We start from the raw sequence: 15,101 nt of genomic DNA on the forward strand, positions 1-15,101 counted from the left end.
GCAAACTGTGTATTTCTGGTATTTGTTTGCAAACAGCACTTTTATGTGTTTTTAAGTGCATATGGGTATTAAACACAGAATCTTATTCACTGAAAGTTGGTTTTGAATCTTTACATTAAAATTAGTCTTTACTTCTGTATACCCGTTAAACATTTCCATTTAATCTTCATACATTTCATATTCATATAATTTGTAGCCAGTTTTGTTTCAAGTACAAGTGTTCAATTCATATTTAACTACCTGAAAAGTTAATTCAGTTTTGTTAAAAATGGCCTCTTTCTTTGATATGTGAGCAGGTAATGCAATAATTTTGATTCCTCTTAACTGTATGAGCAGCAAATTGGGGATGTGTTTCCTAAATGTTCATTCTGATTTTGGATGTGGAAGTGGTCTTATAGTGCAAAGAAGGGTGGTGCAGTGGAAAGAGACTTTGGAAAGGCGTGGCTTGACAGTAAAAATTGATAAGACTGAAGCTATTGTGAGCAGTAAGGAAGGTAGGGACAGGAAAGCCATACACAAAAGTAGAGGTGCAGTTATAAAACACGTAGAACAGCTTAAATACTTAGAATCTACTATAAATCAGAGGAGGGAATGTGAAGCTGAAGTTCAGAATAGGATAAAAACAGCATGGGGAAATTGGATGAAGGTAGCAGAAGTAGTATGTAATAAGAAAACACCAATCAAGGCAAAAAGTCAAGATCTATAGCACACTAATAAGACCAGAGTTAAGACGAGAAGAGGAAGCGAAGCTTGAGAGATCAGAGATGAGAATGCCTAGGTGGATTATGGGAATATCACTTCTTGAAAGATTGGAAAATGAGGAAATAAGAAGAATGGCAGGTGTAGTGAAGATTACAGAGATGATAAGTGTGTCACGACTGAGATGGTGGGGATGGATGGTGGAGAGGGAATGATGAGGGCTTGAGAGGAACCTTTTAGGGGGAGAAGATCGAGAGGGAGGCAGAGAATTAGATAGCGAGGTAAGGTGAAAGATGATATGGAGAGAAGAGGTTTGGTGGAAGAGGATGCCTTTGATAGAAGATATCGGAGAGGGCACATCAGGCAACCGACCCTTTAATATATACTTTATGAACAGTAACAATCTCAAAATACATCTTTTATAAAAAAAAAAAAAACTTAAAAAAAGAGGAAGAGAAATAGGATAGAATAGTGTGGCAGAGTGTACCCTTAAGCAAGAGAATTTCATCCAAAGACACTAGTTTATAATGTAGAGAGGCTATGGCACTACCCAAAACTAGACAACAAAAGGTTTGATTTTGGAGTGTCCTTCTCCTAGAAGAGCTGCTTACCATAGTTAAAAAGTCTCTTCTACCCTTAACGAGAGGAAAAGTAGCCACTGAACAATTACAGTGCAACTACTTAACTCCTTGAATGAAGAAGTATTGTTTAGTAATCTCAGTGTTATCAGGTGTATATGGACAAGGATCAAAAGTAGCTCTGTCTGGTCTGTCAAAGGACATAATAACTCTCTAGCGGTAGTATCTCAACGGGTGGATAGTGCTCTGGTCAACCCCCCCCCTCTCTCTCTCTCTCTCTCTCTCTCTCTCTCTCTCTCTCTCTCTCTCTCTCTCTCTCTCTCTCTCTCTCTCTCTCTATATATATATATATATATATATATATATATATATATATAATATTATATATATCTGTGTGTGTACCTTTATCCCCAGGGGATAAGTGGCTAACCATCACATGCATAATCTCTTACTTTCTTACTTCTATTGACAGTGGCATAACGGTTCTAGAACCTAGCCCGCGTCGTTCCCAACAATGAGATCCATTTCGGGTTTCTTGCTTGTGAGGAGAGCTTGTTTACTTTGAATAAATTACATAATAAGTAGCATTATCCTTTTCATCACCTTTAGATAATATAAGTTCATACTTATAAATCTATAGTTGGTTAAGACAGGCGCAAACTTCCTTATTACTTGTTAAATCATTTTTCTTTTATGAGGAGAATGTTGTTTACCTTTGTATGAAATACAATAATAAGTTAGTTTAACGATTCACGAAATAAAATTTAGCGTTATCTTCCCAAGAGTAAATAAGGGTGGGAAGCAAAAACAAGGTTGAGACTTTTGTCTTAAGGTAAGCTATGGGTACGGTAGTCTAAAAGAGCGAGAGGGGGTTGCGGTTGCGGTGGGGGGGGGGGGGCGTAGTTAAATAGGTAAGGATAAATCTCCTAGGTTAGGTTAGGTTGAAAACCTTAAGATATGTGTTGTTTTTGTATTTGTTTCCCTTTAAAATGTGGATTTTAGGTCACAACTTTTGAAAATTTACAGTCCGTCCTAGCCAAATACAAGCGCTCCACCTATCTTATGTATAATCGAACCAATTTTAAGGCAAACACAATTCGATCTAAACTCTTCCCAGTTTTTTGTCCTTTTAGTTTTTTATAATTTTTTTTTATCGTCAACAGTTTATTCTCAACATACATAAAACTAAAATGCAAATTTCAACTTCATTGGGGGAAAGGACATTTCAGTAAATATGAGAATTAAAACTTATATTTGCATTAATGAAATTACAGTTACATAAAAAAAAAAATGGGGAGCGAATTGAAATTAGTCAGAGAATTATTCGAAAAGGAAATTGCTTGGATGGATACGCAGCAGAATAATTAATGTCTTTGTTGATTCTCTCTATTTTGTTTGGATGCTGCATCCAGTCATTTCTCGAGATCCACGCCGAAAGAATAATTAAGGTTAATTGCTATGGCTTTAGAATGCTACTACACAAAGGTAGACAAAGCCAAACGGGACAGAATGACCATAATTGTTTGGAAATGAACATCTGAGTGATTAAATTCTAAATAATTTAATTTTTCTTTGGCGTCACCAACGTCATTGTTTTCAAGGCCTTAGTATTCTTTATACTCTAATTCAAACATTAGTGTATTCTTCAATAGTTTCCCTAATTAACTTTCATCTTTGTGAAATCCAAAATTACTGATTGCATCATTAGGGAAAAATAAGAAAGATTAGACACCTTCATTTCTTGGGGAACGCTTTTATGTCAAACATTTATGAAATCAGTCTATTCAAGAGACAAAATAAAGGAAATCCTCAAAACGCCTGGATTACTCGTGTCAAGAGAATTTCATCAGGGCTGCGTTCTCAGCTCTTTGGTAGGGCATCAGTGTTAATCTTCATCTAAATGATGTCTGACGCTACCAAACTCATGTAGTATTTATTTTCAGTTTTATTTCAACACCTTTCATTTTTTTCTCTCATGATTTTTAGTATTTTTTAAGATATCTATTATGGCATTTCCAGCCTAGCTAAAGATTTGTGACTATGACTAGGGGGTAATACCAAGTTTCGCATGAAACTGGTCAATCATATGGCAATACCACTTAAATTATATATATAAATATATATATATATATATATATATATATATATATATATATATATATATATATGTGTATATATATATATATATATATATATATATATATATATATATATATATATATATATATATATATATAAAACATTCACCAAATGACTAACCTTTTCCATGGACAGAATAATATCTGGCAGCATCTCTATCCAAGTCTCGATCCTTAGCAGCTGAAATATACATAGTCTTTCATGTATCCAAAATATAATTTTCTAGAATATGTATTAAAAGGTCATAGATTTTTTTTCATTATGGGGTTACGGATGCAATTGAACAGACTTATTTGTCCACCTGAGCTTTCAGATGACTTTAACGTTGATGTTCACGTAGTAATATAGACCTCATCATATTTCCCGTTTTGATCTATATAGTACTCTTCTGTCTAAATTGCGACATTATACAGCGAAATCTTTCTAATTCACATGAATGCCATGTCATTAATACCATTATTCTAATTAAAACTACACAGGAACTATAAACTGGGACCCTTCACCTAGTAAAGAACTTTCACAATGACCACATTCACATAATCAACATAAGAACTATAGTGCATCATCTCTTACTCAATTTAGGAACGAAAAAAATATGAGAATCACCAATCATTGATTCTACAGTATGATCTAAATACTGTTTTCATTGTCAATATTACATAACGTGTCAAACAAATATAATTACGTTAAGTTGTCTTTAATTAACAACGTGAGGGATTTATTTCATACTGCCCCAAGGTAAGGAGATTTAACTCCTCTCGATCTGACATGGGAATCTATAACAATATTCTCCACGATATAATTTATTGCATCTTCCAATTTCGTAAATGCGATTGCTAAATCATAGAAAAGAACTCATTCTTGTTTTTAATGCAAGTACAAATGCGTTTAAAGAAATATTCCACACCAAGCCATCAAGCTTTCTTTAACACCCTTTGTTAAGTTTAATACCAAACTGCTTTAAGCTTCTGATACTGCTACTCATTTTCAGTCAGCGAAATCGCTGGCCAGGGCCACTCTCTGGAATAAACCACTGAGATACCCACTTTCGAGTTAGGTCATAAAAATTCCACCAGTCAGCCCTTTAGAACGCTTTAAATTTCATGCTTTCTTTGGAAACCTCCATTGCAGCAAATCTGACACTTTTCTATCTCACGGTTCGGCATTAGAAAAGAAAATCAATTTTAGTCATTAAATGTAAAGAAACAACTAAACGGCAATGATTATTCATGTGTAATAACCAATGGTTTGCTATCAACATTAATGTCGGACATTACCTTCCAAATCTACTATATAATAACTGCACCCCGGAAAAAAATAATTTAAGCGCCTTTACGAAAAGGCTAAATAAATATAAATTTATCGTCTCTGGATTATACTAGTCAATTTTGAAACCAGTATAATGGAGCTTAACATTAAGAAAGAGTGTGGGACTCACTAAGGCCGAATCTGAAAAAAAAAAAAAAAAAAATCTTGAAATAAAACCGACCGAACCTTATCACCACATGACGCCACCAACAACGATCATCGTCCCATGATACCATGGAAAGCTTCCATCAGAGCACTGAAAATGGATCTCTCCACAGGCCGCATTTATAAAAGCAATCGCCAATTAATTGACTCTGACATATGCTTTCAGGTCGGTGATTATTTGTAATATTTTAATTAATAGGAAGCCATGGCAATGAATCGGTGGAATCCGAAAAGTTAATTATGTTCCCTGCCATCAAATAATACTATCAACTTACAAAATTCATTAATGAAACAGGAATTTCCCCCGATAATCACTCGATTACTGCACGGATTGGCTCTTTATCCGTAATCTGAACTGTTTTTTGTTTTTGTTTTTTCTATTGTATGTTCTCATATACTCCTTTTCCCCTACTTTATCCTTAAACCTTCAACCAATAGTTCACGCTTCCAATATTAAATAATAATATCTTTTAAATATTGTCAAAGCGCCTCAGACATATACTATTCAAGGAATTTTATACCACAGTGATTATTATTAATATCATTATTACTAGCCAAGGTACAACCCAACAGAATGCAACAAGCCAAATAACTCCAAAAGGGAAAACAGAGTCCGGAAACCACTTGGGTCAACCCGGACATATTTGGATTTAGTTTTCTTTTTCTCTTCATACTGAGTATCTCCATAGTTCAGACAATGATTCCAGGTGGGTGTGGTCAACACATCCTTGGGCAAATTGAAATAAACAAGATGGAGGCTGCAGTTAGAAAAATACGACATATGTACCTTTCAACTAACATATTTTTTATTACAATACTATATATATACTGTATATATATATTTACATATATATATATATATATATATATATATATATATATATATATATATATATATATGTATTACGTAATTTTTATGTTACATATCTAGATTTTGGTAACGAATGTAAGCAACAAAATACAAGTTTACAGAAAAAAAGTGGAATGTCTAGGGGTTTACTCTATCTTTGGTGCAATCAGACTATGGTGACGGTTTGCACGAAACACTTGAAGCTGCGATAAAAGAAAAGGATGTGGCAACTGTTATTATAAAAAAAACTATCGGCAGATGTTTCTCCATTGACTAGCAGGAAATGAGTTTCACTACTGGTTGATGTGCCCAAGAAGAAATTTCGTACGTCAAATTCTGATTTTGACTTTAAAAAACATTGCTGGTAATGTGAAAAAGATGCAACCTTGAAAGGTAACCCAAAAGTCTTGTGAGGTGGACACCAACTTACCTATGTAGATCCACATATTCAAACATAGAGAAAAAGCCATATAAGAAGTACGTATTAGAAAAATGTAAAGCAAGGGAAGACAATTGGGAAAGTGAGGTGCGAGTAAACATTATGTAGTGACATATAGCTATAATGAAGTGCAAAGATTAAAAAAGTCAGCTTCTAGACCTTCTTGTGCAGACATTAGCCTCCATGGCATCACCAACACCAAGGACAAGTTAGTGCAAGCAGTAGCAGACAATTTCAATGCAGATATCTCATGTCCTAATGGGAAGCTTTCTACTCACTCATTAGCAAAGATTGTTAAGCATTTTGGAGGAGGTACTATCCTTCCTGAACCAGCTACAGTTAAAAGAATTGCGAGACATGAATTGTTAAAGCCTGTTCGACACAAAGATGATGATGACTTATTTTAATAAATCCACGTGTGACCAAAACCTGAAATGCCTCGAGTGCCAATATCGCAATGGATTCCAGATATGAAAAAACTTCAAGAAATATCTGATCCATGGGCACAGCTTTGACTTCACATTTTCCAGGATGTGTTGAATCAGGAAAAATTCCCCCAGTCCAGTGTCTTTATCACAAGACTGGCCCAAGAAAAAGGGTACTCAATGCAACCAAAATCAAGGGAAGTGTTTCCCCCTCTAATTGACCGTCCTCCAGCTGATAAATGCACAATGACTACATGCTTATTAAAAGCACAACAAGTATCTTCAGCCACTGGGAAAGTGTATATTGTTTACACTGCTCATCAGCAGTTATAAAAAGTTGCCCTTCACATTCACTGTCCATTGACTTTCAGCCATGTCTATTTACAACTTGGAGGAATGCACATCCTGAGGAATTATGTTGGTTGATTGGTACTTTCATGGATAACTCTAAACTATTGGAACTTCTCACTGGTCCATTCGGTGGAGTGAAGATGATGTTGACAGGAAAGACTTTCCTGGCAATGTATGGGCACTTCGGAGTTCTCACAGACAAGCTTCTTTCTTTATTTGCATCCTTCTAGATAGAAACCTTGGACGGACTCATTGTAGTGCTAGAACTTTCTAAAAAGAGCCGAACTACTAGATTATAGGTTGACTGCATGATAAAACCAGATATGACAATGATGAAGTTTATCAGAGACTGATACTACAGCAGCTAGAGGCAGATACTACCTTAGTATAGCATCTAGCCCTTGTTCAGCCTGAATGTACATTTGCTCTATCAAATGACAGGAAGATTTATATATCTCACTAGTACAAGGTAGATCGTGCATATACATCCAAGCTGTAGTGCAAAAACATAGTTTGTTTCCTTCAGTTTTGTTACCAGCTAATGGGTTTTCAGGATGTGACACTGTCGGGTCCTACCATGGAATTTGAAAAACTACTGTAATGAATATCCTAAGGTCAGGAAAATATCCATTAAGCTACTTTGGAAACAATGACAAAAATCTGCCTGATGTCATTCCACAGTGTACAGCATCCATGTTGGCCTGCTACAACTTGGTGTAAAACTATGACAGAAGCGTGACACAACACCTGGGTATCAAAAGTTAGCCGTACCACTAAAAGAGAACCTAACATTTAGTGAAAATGTTCCATGAGCTCACTTGTAGGCTGGAAAATGCTCTACAATAACAACCTCCAAATCTAGATCCCACAGACATTAGATGCTATAAAGCAGATGACTGTCTGTTTTCTTTTACTGTTTTTCAAGGTGTTAGGTTGTGTCCAGAGGAACTACTCAAATTTATAAGGTGCTCTTGTCATGGAGGAATGCCTTGCAGTACACAAAGATGTGGATGCTGTAGTACTGTCATTGTGTGTTCAGTCTTATGTGTGTGTGTGTGTGTGTGTTGTGGAGGTGATGAATGTTGGAACAGAGAACTAAATGACTGGCCATGACAGGGAAGGAAATTCTAGTACATAATGTATAATTTTGAATTTTTTGAGAATCTATTTTTTTAATTATGTTTTACCACCTTAAGAATTATGTGTTTAAGTTATCATTTACATAAACTGTTTCAAAGTATTCCTTTAGTATAATAAGCATAAAATTTGGAGTTAAAAAAAAATACAATGATGGATTCAAGTTTGTAATAATGCAAATTATTTTTGGCAGCCTTCTTGGTCGTCATCTTGAAGATTTTAAATTACCCAAAGGTAAGATAGCCACATCCACCTGGGCATGACAACTTGAACCCTATAGTAAGATAATAAGAAGGGACGAAAACTGTATCTCACAATCTCCCGGTTAGGTAAATTTATGGGGTCCTGCTTTCAGACTAGCAGTTAAGGCCGAAAAGGAAATAAAAAAGTAACGAGCAAACAATATAGAAGAAATAGAAAAAATATATCTATATCAGTAACAACGTTAAATATATATACGTTTGAATTCCTCTCATTTTTCCTATGCATTCACATACACCGAATAGTGTGGCCTACTCTTTACATATTCTCCTCAGTCCACAATAACCTGACAACACTGAGATTACCAAAAAAATTTATTCGCTGAGGGGGTTAACTACTGCACTGTAATTGTTCCGTGGCTACTTTCCACATGGTAAGCGCGGAAGAGATTCTTTAGCTATGATACGCAGCTCTTCTAGGAGGACACTCAAAAATCAAACCATTGTTCTCTAGTCTTAGGTAGTGCTGTATCCTTTGTACCATAGTCATCCACTGCCTTGGGGTAGATTTCTCTTACTTGAGGGTACATTCCAGCATGCTATTCTATCTTATTTCTCTTCTTCTTGTTATTTTGAGGATTTTATATAAGAAAGATTTATTCTAATGCTGTTATTGTTATTAAACTTATCTTGTAGTTCATTTTCTCATTTCCTGTCCTCACTGGGATATTTTCCCTGTTAAAGCCCTTAGGCTCCTAGCATCGTGCTTTTCCAACTAAGGTTGTAGCTTAGCAAGTAATACTAACAACAACAACAAAAACAACAACAACAATAATAATAATAATAATAATAATAATAATAATAATAATAATAATAATAATAATAATAATGTTCTGAAGTTCTACCAATTAACAAAAAAATTAAGAATATCATTCACAATTTGATCCTAACTGGTATAATTCTTCTAGAATGCTGTGTCGTATTGAGCCTTATAATGGAAAAGGCAAGATTTTTATAATTAACAGCATACCTAATTGTATATACTAAATGGTACAATCTGGGAAAATCTAAATGTAAAGGGAAATAAGAATTAAAAAAAACCTCATGCACAAAAAACTAACTTAACGACGGTACCCGGGATTATTATGCAGATCAGGAATAGGGGATTTAATAGAGTGCTAGTTCTTGTTGAAAAATTTAAGATAAGAGTCAGCAGCTGAAGACCAGACAGGAACACAACATTAAAAACATTGCAGCAAGAAAGAATTAAAACATTTCGTCAAGATAGATTGATCAGCAAAAATCTTAAAAGACTTCCTCAATACACCTATTTTTTGTGTAATTGAAGACACGGACCAGAAGTGTTTCTTCAAAGTGAATTTACAGTCAAGAATCACATCTAGAATTCTAAGAGTTGTATACAGTTAAATAGACATTATGAAAAAAAATAACATTCAGAATTAAAAGTCTGTAAAGTTTTCATTATCAGACCTGATCACTGAACAATAAGTTAATGTTACTATTCATGATACTTTGTGATCAAAATAACTTGTCCGAAAAAAATGTGGTAGCCAATTGAAAACTCCCCTTAATGGTCCGAGCTTGAGTGGAGAGGGGTAACTAGTTAGGGCGCTAATCATATGTATATGTGGTTAGACTCTAGCCAGTCTAGGGTATTGTCCTGTCTCTTGGGCATTGTCGCTGTCTCTTGCCTCTGTCATTCATGAGTGGCCTTTAAACATTTGCTCACTATAAATAAATTGATGTTCTTCTAAATAAATGAAAACTTCAACAATCATATCTTATTTTCAATATGCCATTCATTTATACTCTTTTCCTTTTAGAAGGTTACACTGTGTTCTATCTAACTTAGAATTCTCTAGTTGAATTAATTTATTTATTATCGAATTAAGATGAATGTTAGAGAAGATACAAAAGAAAACGGCAATTTCCTTTAACAAAAAAAAATCCTTAATTAGTGAATTAATTAACTAGTTAATTAAATGAAATATGCATGACCTCGCTCACGTCACATGCTGATTGCATTGTCTTCTCTGAATATAATTGGTACGAATTTTTCTTCGTAATCTTGTTTACATAAAAGAAAAAAAATATAACTAAATGTAACTTCAAATTCAAATAACAAAACCATGGAATACTAAAACATTTCTTTTTTCTTACGGTCAAACTTGCATATCAGAAAATAATATATAAAAGAATTGTGAGGTCTATTAACTTCCTGCCATCTTCTTTTACTCCCGAACTAGTGTACGTGACCCAACAAAAATTATGGCTAAATATTTAGATAGATATGTCGGTAGTGGGTTGGGCAGGGCACCAGCCACCCGTTGAGATACTACCGCTAGAGAGTTATTGGGTCCTTTGACTGGCCAGACAGTACTTCATTGGACCCCTCTCGCTGGTTACACCTTATTTTTCCTTTTGCCTACACAGAATATTCTGACCTATTCTTTACACACTCTCCTCTGTCCTCATACACTTGGCAGCACTGAGATTGACAAATAATTCTTCTTCACATAATAGATTACCAACAGCACTGTGATTGTTCAGTGGCTACTTTTCTCTTGGTAAGGGTCGAAATCTCTTTAGCTATGGTAAGCAGCTCTTCTAGATGGACACTCCAAAATAAAACCATTGTTCTTTAGCCTTGGGTAGTGCCATAGCCCCTGTACCATGGGATTCCACTGTCTTGGGTTAGAGTTCTCTTGCTCCGGGTACACTCGAACAAACTATTCTATCTCATCTTTTTCTTCCTCTTGTTTTTTTTTTTAAGTGTGTTGGGCAGGCTGAAAAGAAGGGCCATGGATGCCTGGTGGTTTGTCAAGAGGTTACCTTTTCCTTATCCGTTTCTTTATCTCTTCAAAAACATCCTTACTGCCCTCCCTTCAGTTGAAGTGGCTATCCTGTAGAGTATTTAGCCTTGCAATGTGTATCGGCTCTGCCATGTTGACCAGTTTTTCCGACTTTTTTATCTATAGTCTATGGGTTTTTTAAATAATTTTATTTGTATTTCTGTACATGTTTTTTTTTATCAGTATTGCTAATTTAGTATTCAGATTGATGTTTTTTTTATTGCCATTAATTATCATGCTGTCTGGAGACATTGAGCGAAATCCTGGACCAGTACGTCCTATACTTCGTCAGTGTCGTCTACTGTATTGCAATATTCGTGGTCTGCATACAAATATTCAAGACCTTATAGTTGTGTCCAAACAGAATGCTATTCTTTTGTGCTCAAAATCTTTGGTTTCTATTATGAGGCACTCATCTGATCTACTTATAATTGGTATTTAGAAACCAACAATTTTGAAACAGGATACCATTCCTAGGCCCAAGGGAATTGCGGTGTATATTAGAACTGAGTACCCTGCTTCTCATAAATCCTGCTATGAATGTGGATGTCATGAGATTTAAGTAATAAAAGTTTGTGGCAGCAATAACAACTTCTATTTGTGTTCCATCTACTGAATCCAGATATAGATGATTCTAACTTTGACCATCTTATTACCATCATGGCAAATAAACAAGATGATAGAAAGGCCTCTTTTTTTATCTGGTGATTTCACCATAGGGAGTGGTTAAATTCTGTCTCTCCTACTGATTGCCATGACTAAGCTTTGGACTTTGCTTCTGAATCAATCAGGTTGTGAGCAAATCATATGTGGAGCTACTCACAGATCTAGAAACTGCTTGGACCTCGTATACACCAACCCCTATGGTGTTATAACAAGTAAGGTTGGTTCTTCTGTTGGGACATCTCATGATGCCTTCATTTCATTAGTAGTGACGACTGAGCAGCCTGTCCCTAATGTATCATACTCATGTAAGAATTTTATAAAATCTCAATCAGACTGGAATGGCATTTTGAGTGATCTTTTGGCCTTGAATTGGTCACAATTGTATAATAGTGTTGATCCTGTTGTTTCTTTGAATGAAAATATAGTCAATATGATTCATGGGCATATTCCTTCTCCAGTTCTAAGGTACCGAGTGAAAGAAAAACCATGGTTCATTGATGATAGTAAATGTGCTTATTTGGAGAAGCAGGAGGCATATAATATTTGGGAGGGTAACAGATCAGATTTAACACAGAATAACTATTCTCAGAGCTTTTGCTAAGAGAGTTTATACTTCAATTGAAAAGGAATACAATTTAACCATTAGAGAAACCTTTTCTGGTACTATCTAGGAACATAAGTGGTGAGCTACCCTTAAATCTGCACTCTTTGGTGTAGATGCGACAGTTCCTCCTTTACTTACATCACATGGCTATAACTATTTGTCCAAAGGATAAGACAGCCTTTTTGTGCGTTTGACATTAAGCAGAGTAATGAGAAACTTAATCTTCCTCAATCCTGTTTTTTTGAGACTAAACTAAGTAGTTTAGCTTTTCAATCTCGTGAAATTAGAGCTCTCTTGATGGAACTTGATGCTTATGGAGGTGTAGACCCAAATGATATTTTGCCTTTGTTTTTTATAGACTGCAGGTTTCTTAACTTAAAATGTATCTGTTATTTTGTGCAAGTTACCAAAAAGAGTAGCTCTTAGCAATTCTTGGAGAATCAGTAATGTTACTACATTATGTAAATGTGTTTGCGGTAGGTCATGTCAAACTAATTACCGACAATTTCCATAACTGCCATTTTATCTAAAAAAATTTTAATGTTTTCTTTAGCAAAACGTCTTCATAATATTCGAGAACTTGATATAAAATCGCTTAGAATCTGAATGTTTCAAATTGTTGCAAGTCTTGAATTACTCACATCACCAGATTAGCTAATTTTTCAACAATAAGACGAGTCTCCTTTTTGTGCGCCATCGGTGCTTTTTCTTGGCATAAAACCCTAAAGATTTATGTGCCTTTATATTTTGATAAACCAATAACTTTCAAGTGCAACAAATTACCCCATGCGTAAGTGCAAATAGGATTACCTTCAATTACTCTTAGGTGGTGTAATAAATAACGGGCATTGTCACTCTCCTTTGCCTCTGCAATTCATGTGTGACCTTTAAACCTTAACCTTAACTATCATCGGGACTCAACAAAATATACAAAAAGCAAAGTCATATACCAATTAATACTGGAACTGATTAATGATAGAATCTAATGCTAATCATTGAGTTGAGAATAAGATAATCCCAGTAATTTTCATGTAAAATAAATCAACTGAACTTGCATTACAACATGAAATTCTTCAACTATGTATCATTTCACAGGATTTTCTGTACCTAGATTATGCAACTCCCCGATATTACGTAAATGTATAATCCCAAGAGAAATTACAATATAAATGGAGGATTACAACATGAAGTCAGTATCCTGCATGTCGTTTCAACGGACACAAAAGGTAAATGATTTTATTCAAGAGGGGAACCTTATTAACAGGCCTAATCAAAATATCGATATTGTTAATCAAATCTACCTTAGAATGTCATTAGTACTTTTCCATGAAAACTAATTCGAAGGATATGATCAACCCTAAACATTTCAATTGGTTTATTCTTTTAAGTAATCAAACGGGAAAGTCACCTCCAATTTCTATAATAAAACTGTCTCTTCATCGCAACAGTTTTCGAGATAATTTTCACGTAACAGAAAAGCTCTCCAAATAATAATTTAATGGAGATCAGATAGGATGAAATAATTCTAAAAAAAAAAGAAAAAAAAGATAGTTAAACCATGAATTATTAACAGTGGCTTAGTTCTACTAAAGCCTGATACTGAGGACCTACTTCAAGTAATGATTAGCCAGCATATTGAGCTATACTGTAATATGGAATAAATATTTATATTTCATTCTTTTTAATCCATTCCCAAAATATAAATCTTAACAAAATATTACCATTAATAAATGATTCAAAGCCTTTGGCCAGCAAATCTAAAAAAAAAAAAAAACAATTCTGCATAAAAAAGAAAAATTATTTAATCATTTTGATAACTTAAAACATTAACACTAACTTTGATATAAGTTAACAAGCATTTCTTTGTACCAAATATATATAGTATAACTCAATTACTAGAATAAGTTTAAATTAGAAAATATTCACATACTAAAACATACAAACTTGGATTATTTGTCCTCATACGTATACCTGAGTCTGCATAACTAGTTACCCGAGTCTGCATAACTAGTTACGCGAGTCTGCATAACTAGTTCCACAACACACATGCTTAGTATATAAATTATCATTACTATTATTATCACTAGCTAAGGTACAACCATAGTTGGAAAAGCAGGATGCTATAAGCCCAAGGGCTCCAATAAGGAAATATAGCCAAATGAGGAAAGGATACAACGAAATAAATAGACTACAAGCGAAGTAATGAACAACAACAAAATTATTTCAAGAAGAGTAACAACATAAAAATAGATTTTTCATATATAAACTATAAAAAAACATAAAAACTAGAGGGGTACTCAGTAGACCCCAGACCTCCACCGCAGCAGCTTATTTCTCGACCTTTTGTTCGACCATGACCTTTGAACTTCACATGTAATAATTGGTATAGACTTTCATACACTTTAATATGAACCAAGTTTGAAGTCTCTGTGACAAGGATGTCCATACGTATGGCTGATTACGTGATATGGACGCATTGCTCGTCCGTGACCTTGACCTTCGACATTCCAAAATCTAATCCTTTCCAAGTCTTTATATAACAGTTTAAAGTCCCTGCAAGTTTCATTTCCATACAATTAAAATTGTGGCTGTATGGTTGTTGACCAGAATTAATTGGTGTGGATTTTCATAAACTCTAATATGAACCAACTTTGAAGTCTCTGTGAC

At 34.6% G+C, this 15,101-nt stretch overlaps 1 protein-coding gene across 1 annotated transcript; it reads left to right on the forward strand.

The window, feature by feature from the left end:
* The first annotated feature begins 346 nt into the window (after positions 1-346).
* Positions 347-706, forward strand: LOC137629266 (uncharacterized). Its single transcript, XM_068360526.1, has one exon. It carries the CDS (start codon positions 347-349, stop codon positions 704-706), a length of 360 nt encoding a protein of 119 aa, XP_068216627.1.
* Positions 707-15,101: the final 14,395 nt, after the last annotated feature.

The sequence above is a fragment of the Palaemon carinicauda genome, chromosome 37 (genome assembly GCF_036898095.1).
Source record: "Palaemon carinicauda isolate YSFRI2023 chromosome 37, ASM3689809v2, whole genome shotgun sequence".
Lineage (NCBI taxonomy): Eukaryota > Metazoa > Arthropoda > Malacostraca > Decapoda > Palaemonidae > Palaemon > Palaemon carinicauda.

What these genes read in the sequence shown, in the direction of transcription:
- LOC137629266 (XM_068360526.1), top strand. Translation starts at nt 347, where the DNA reads ATGTGTTTCCTAAATGTTCATTCTGATTTTGGATGTGGAAGTGGTCTT.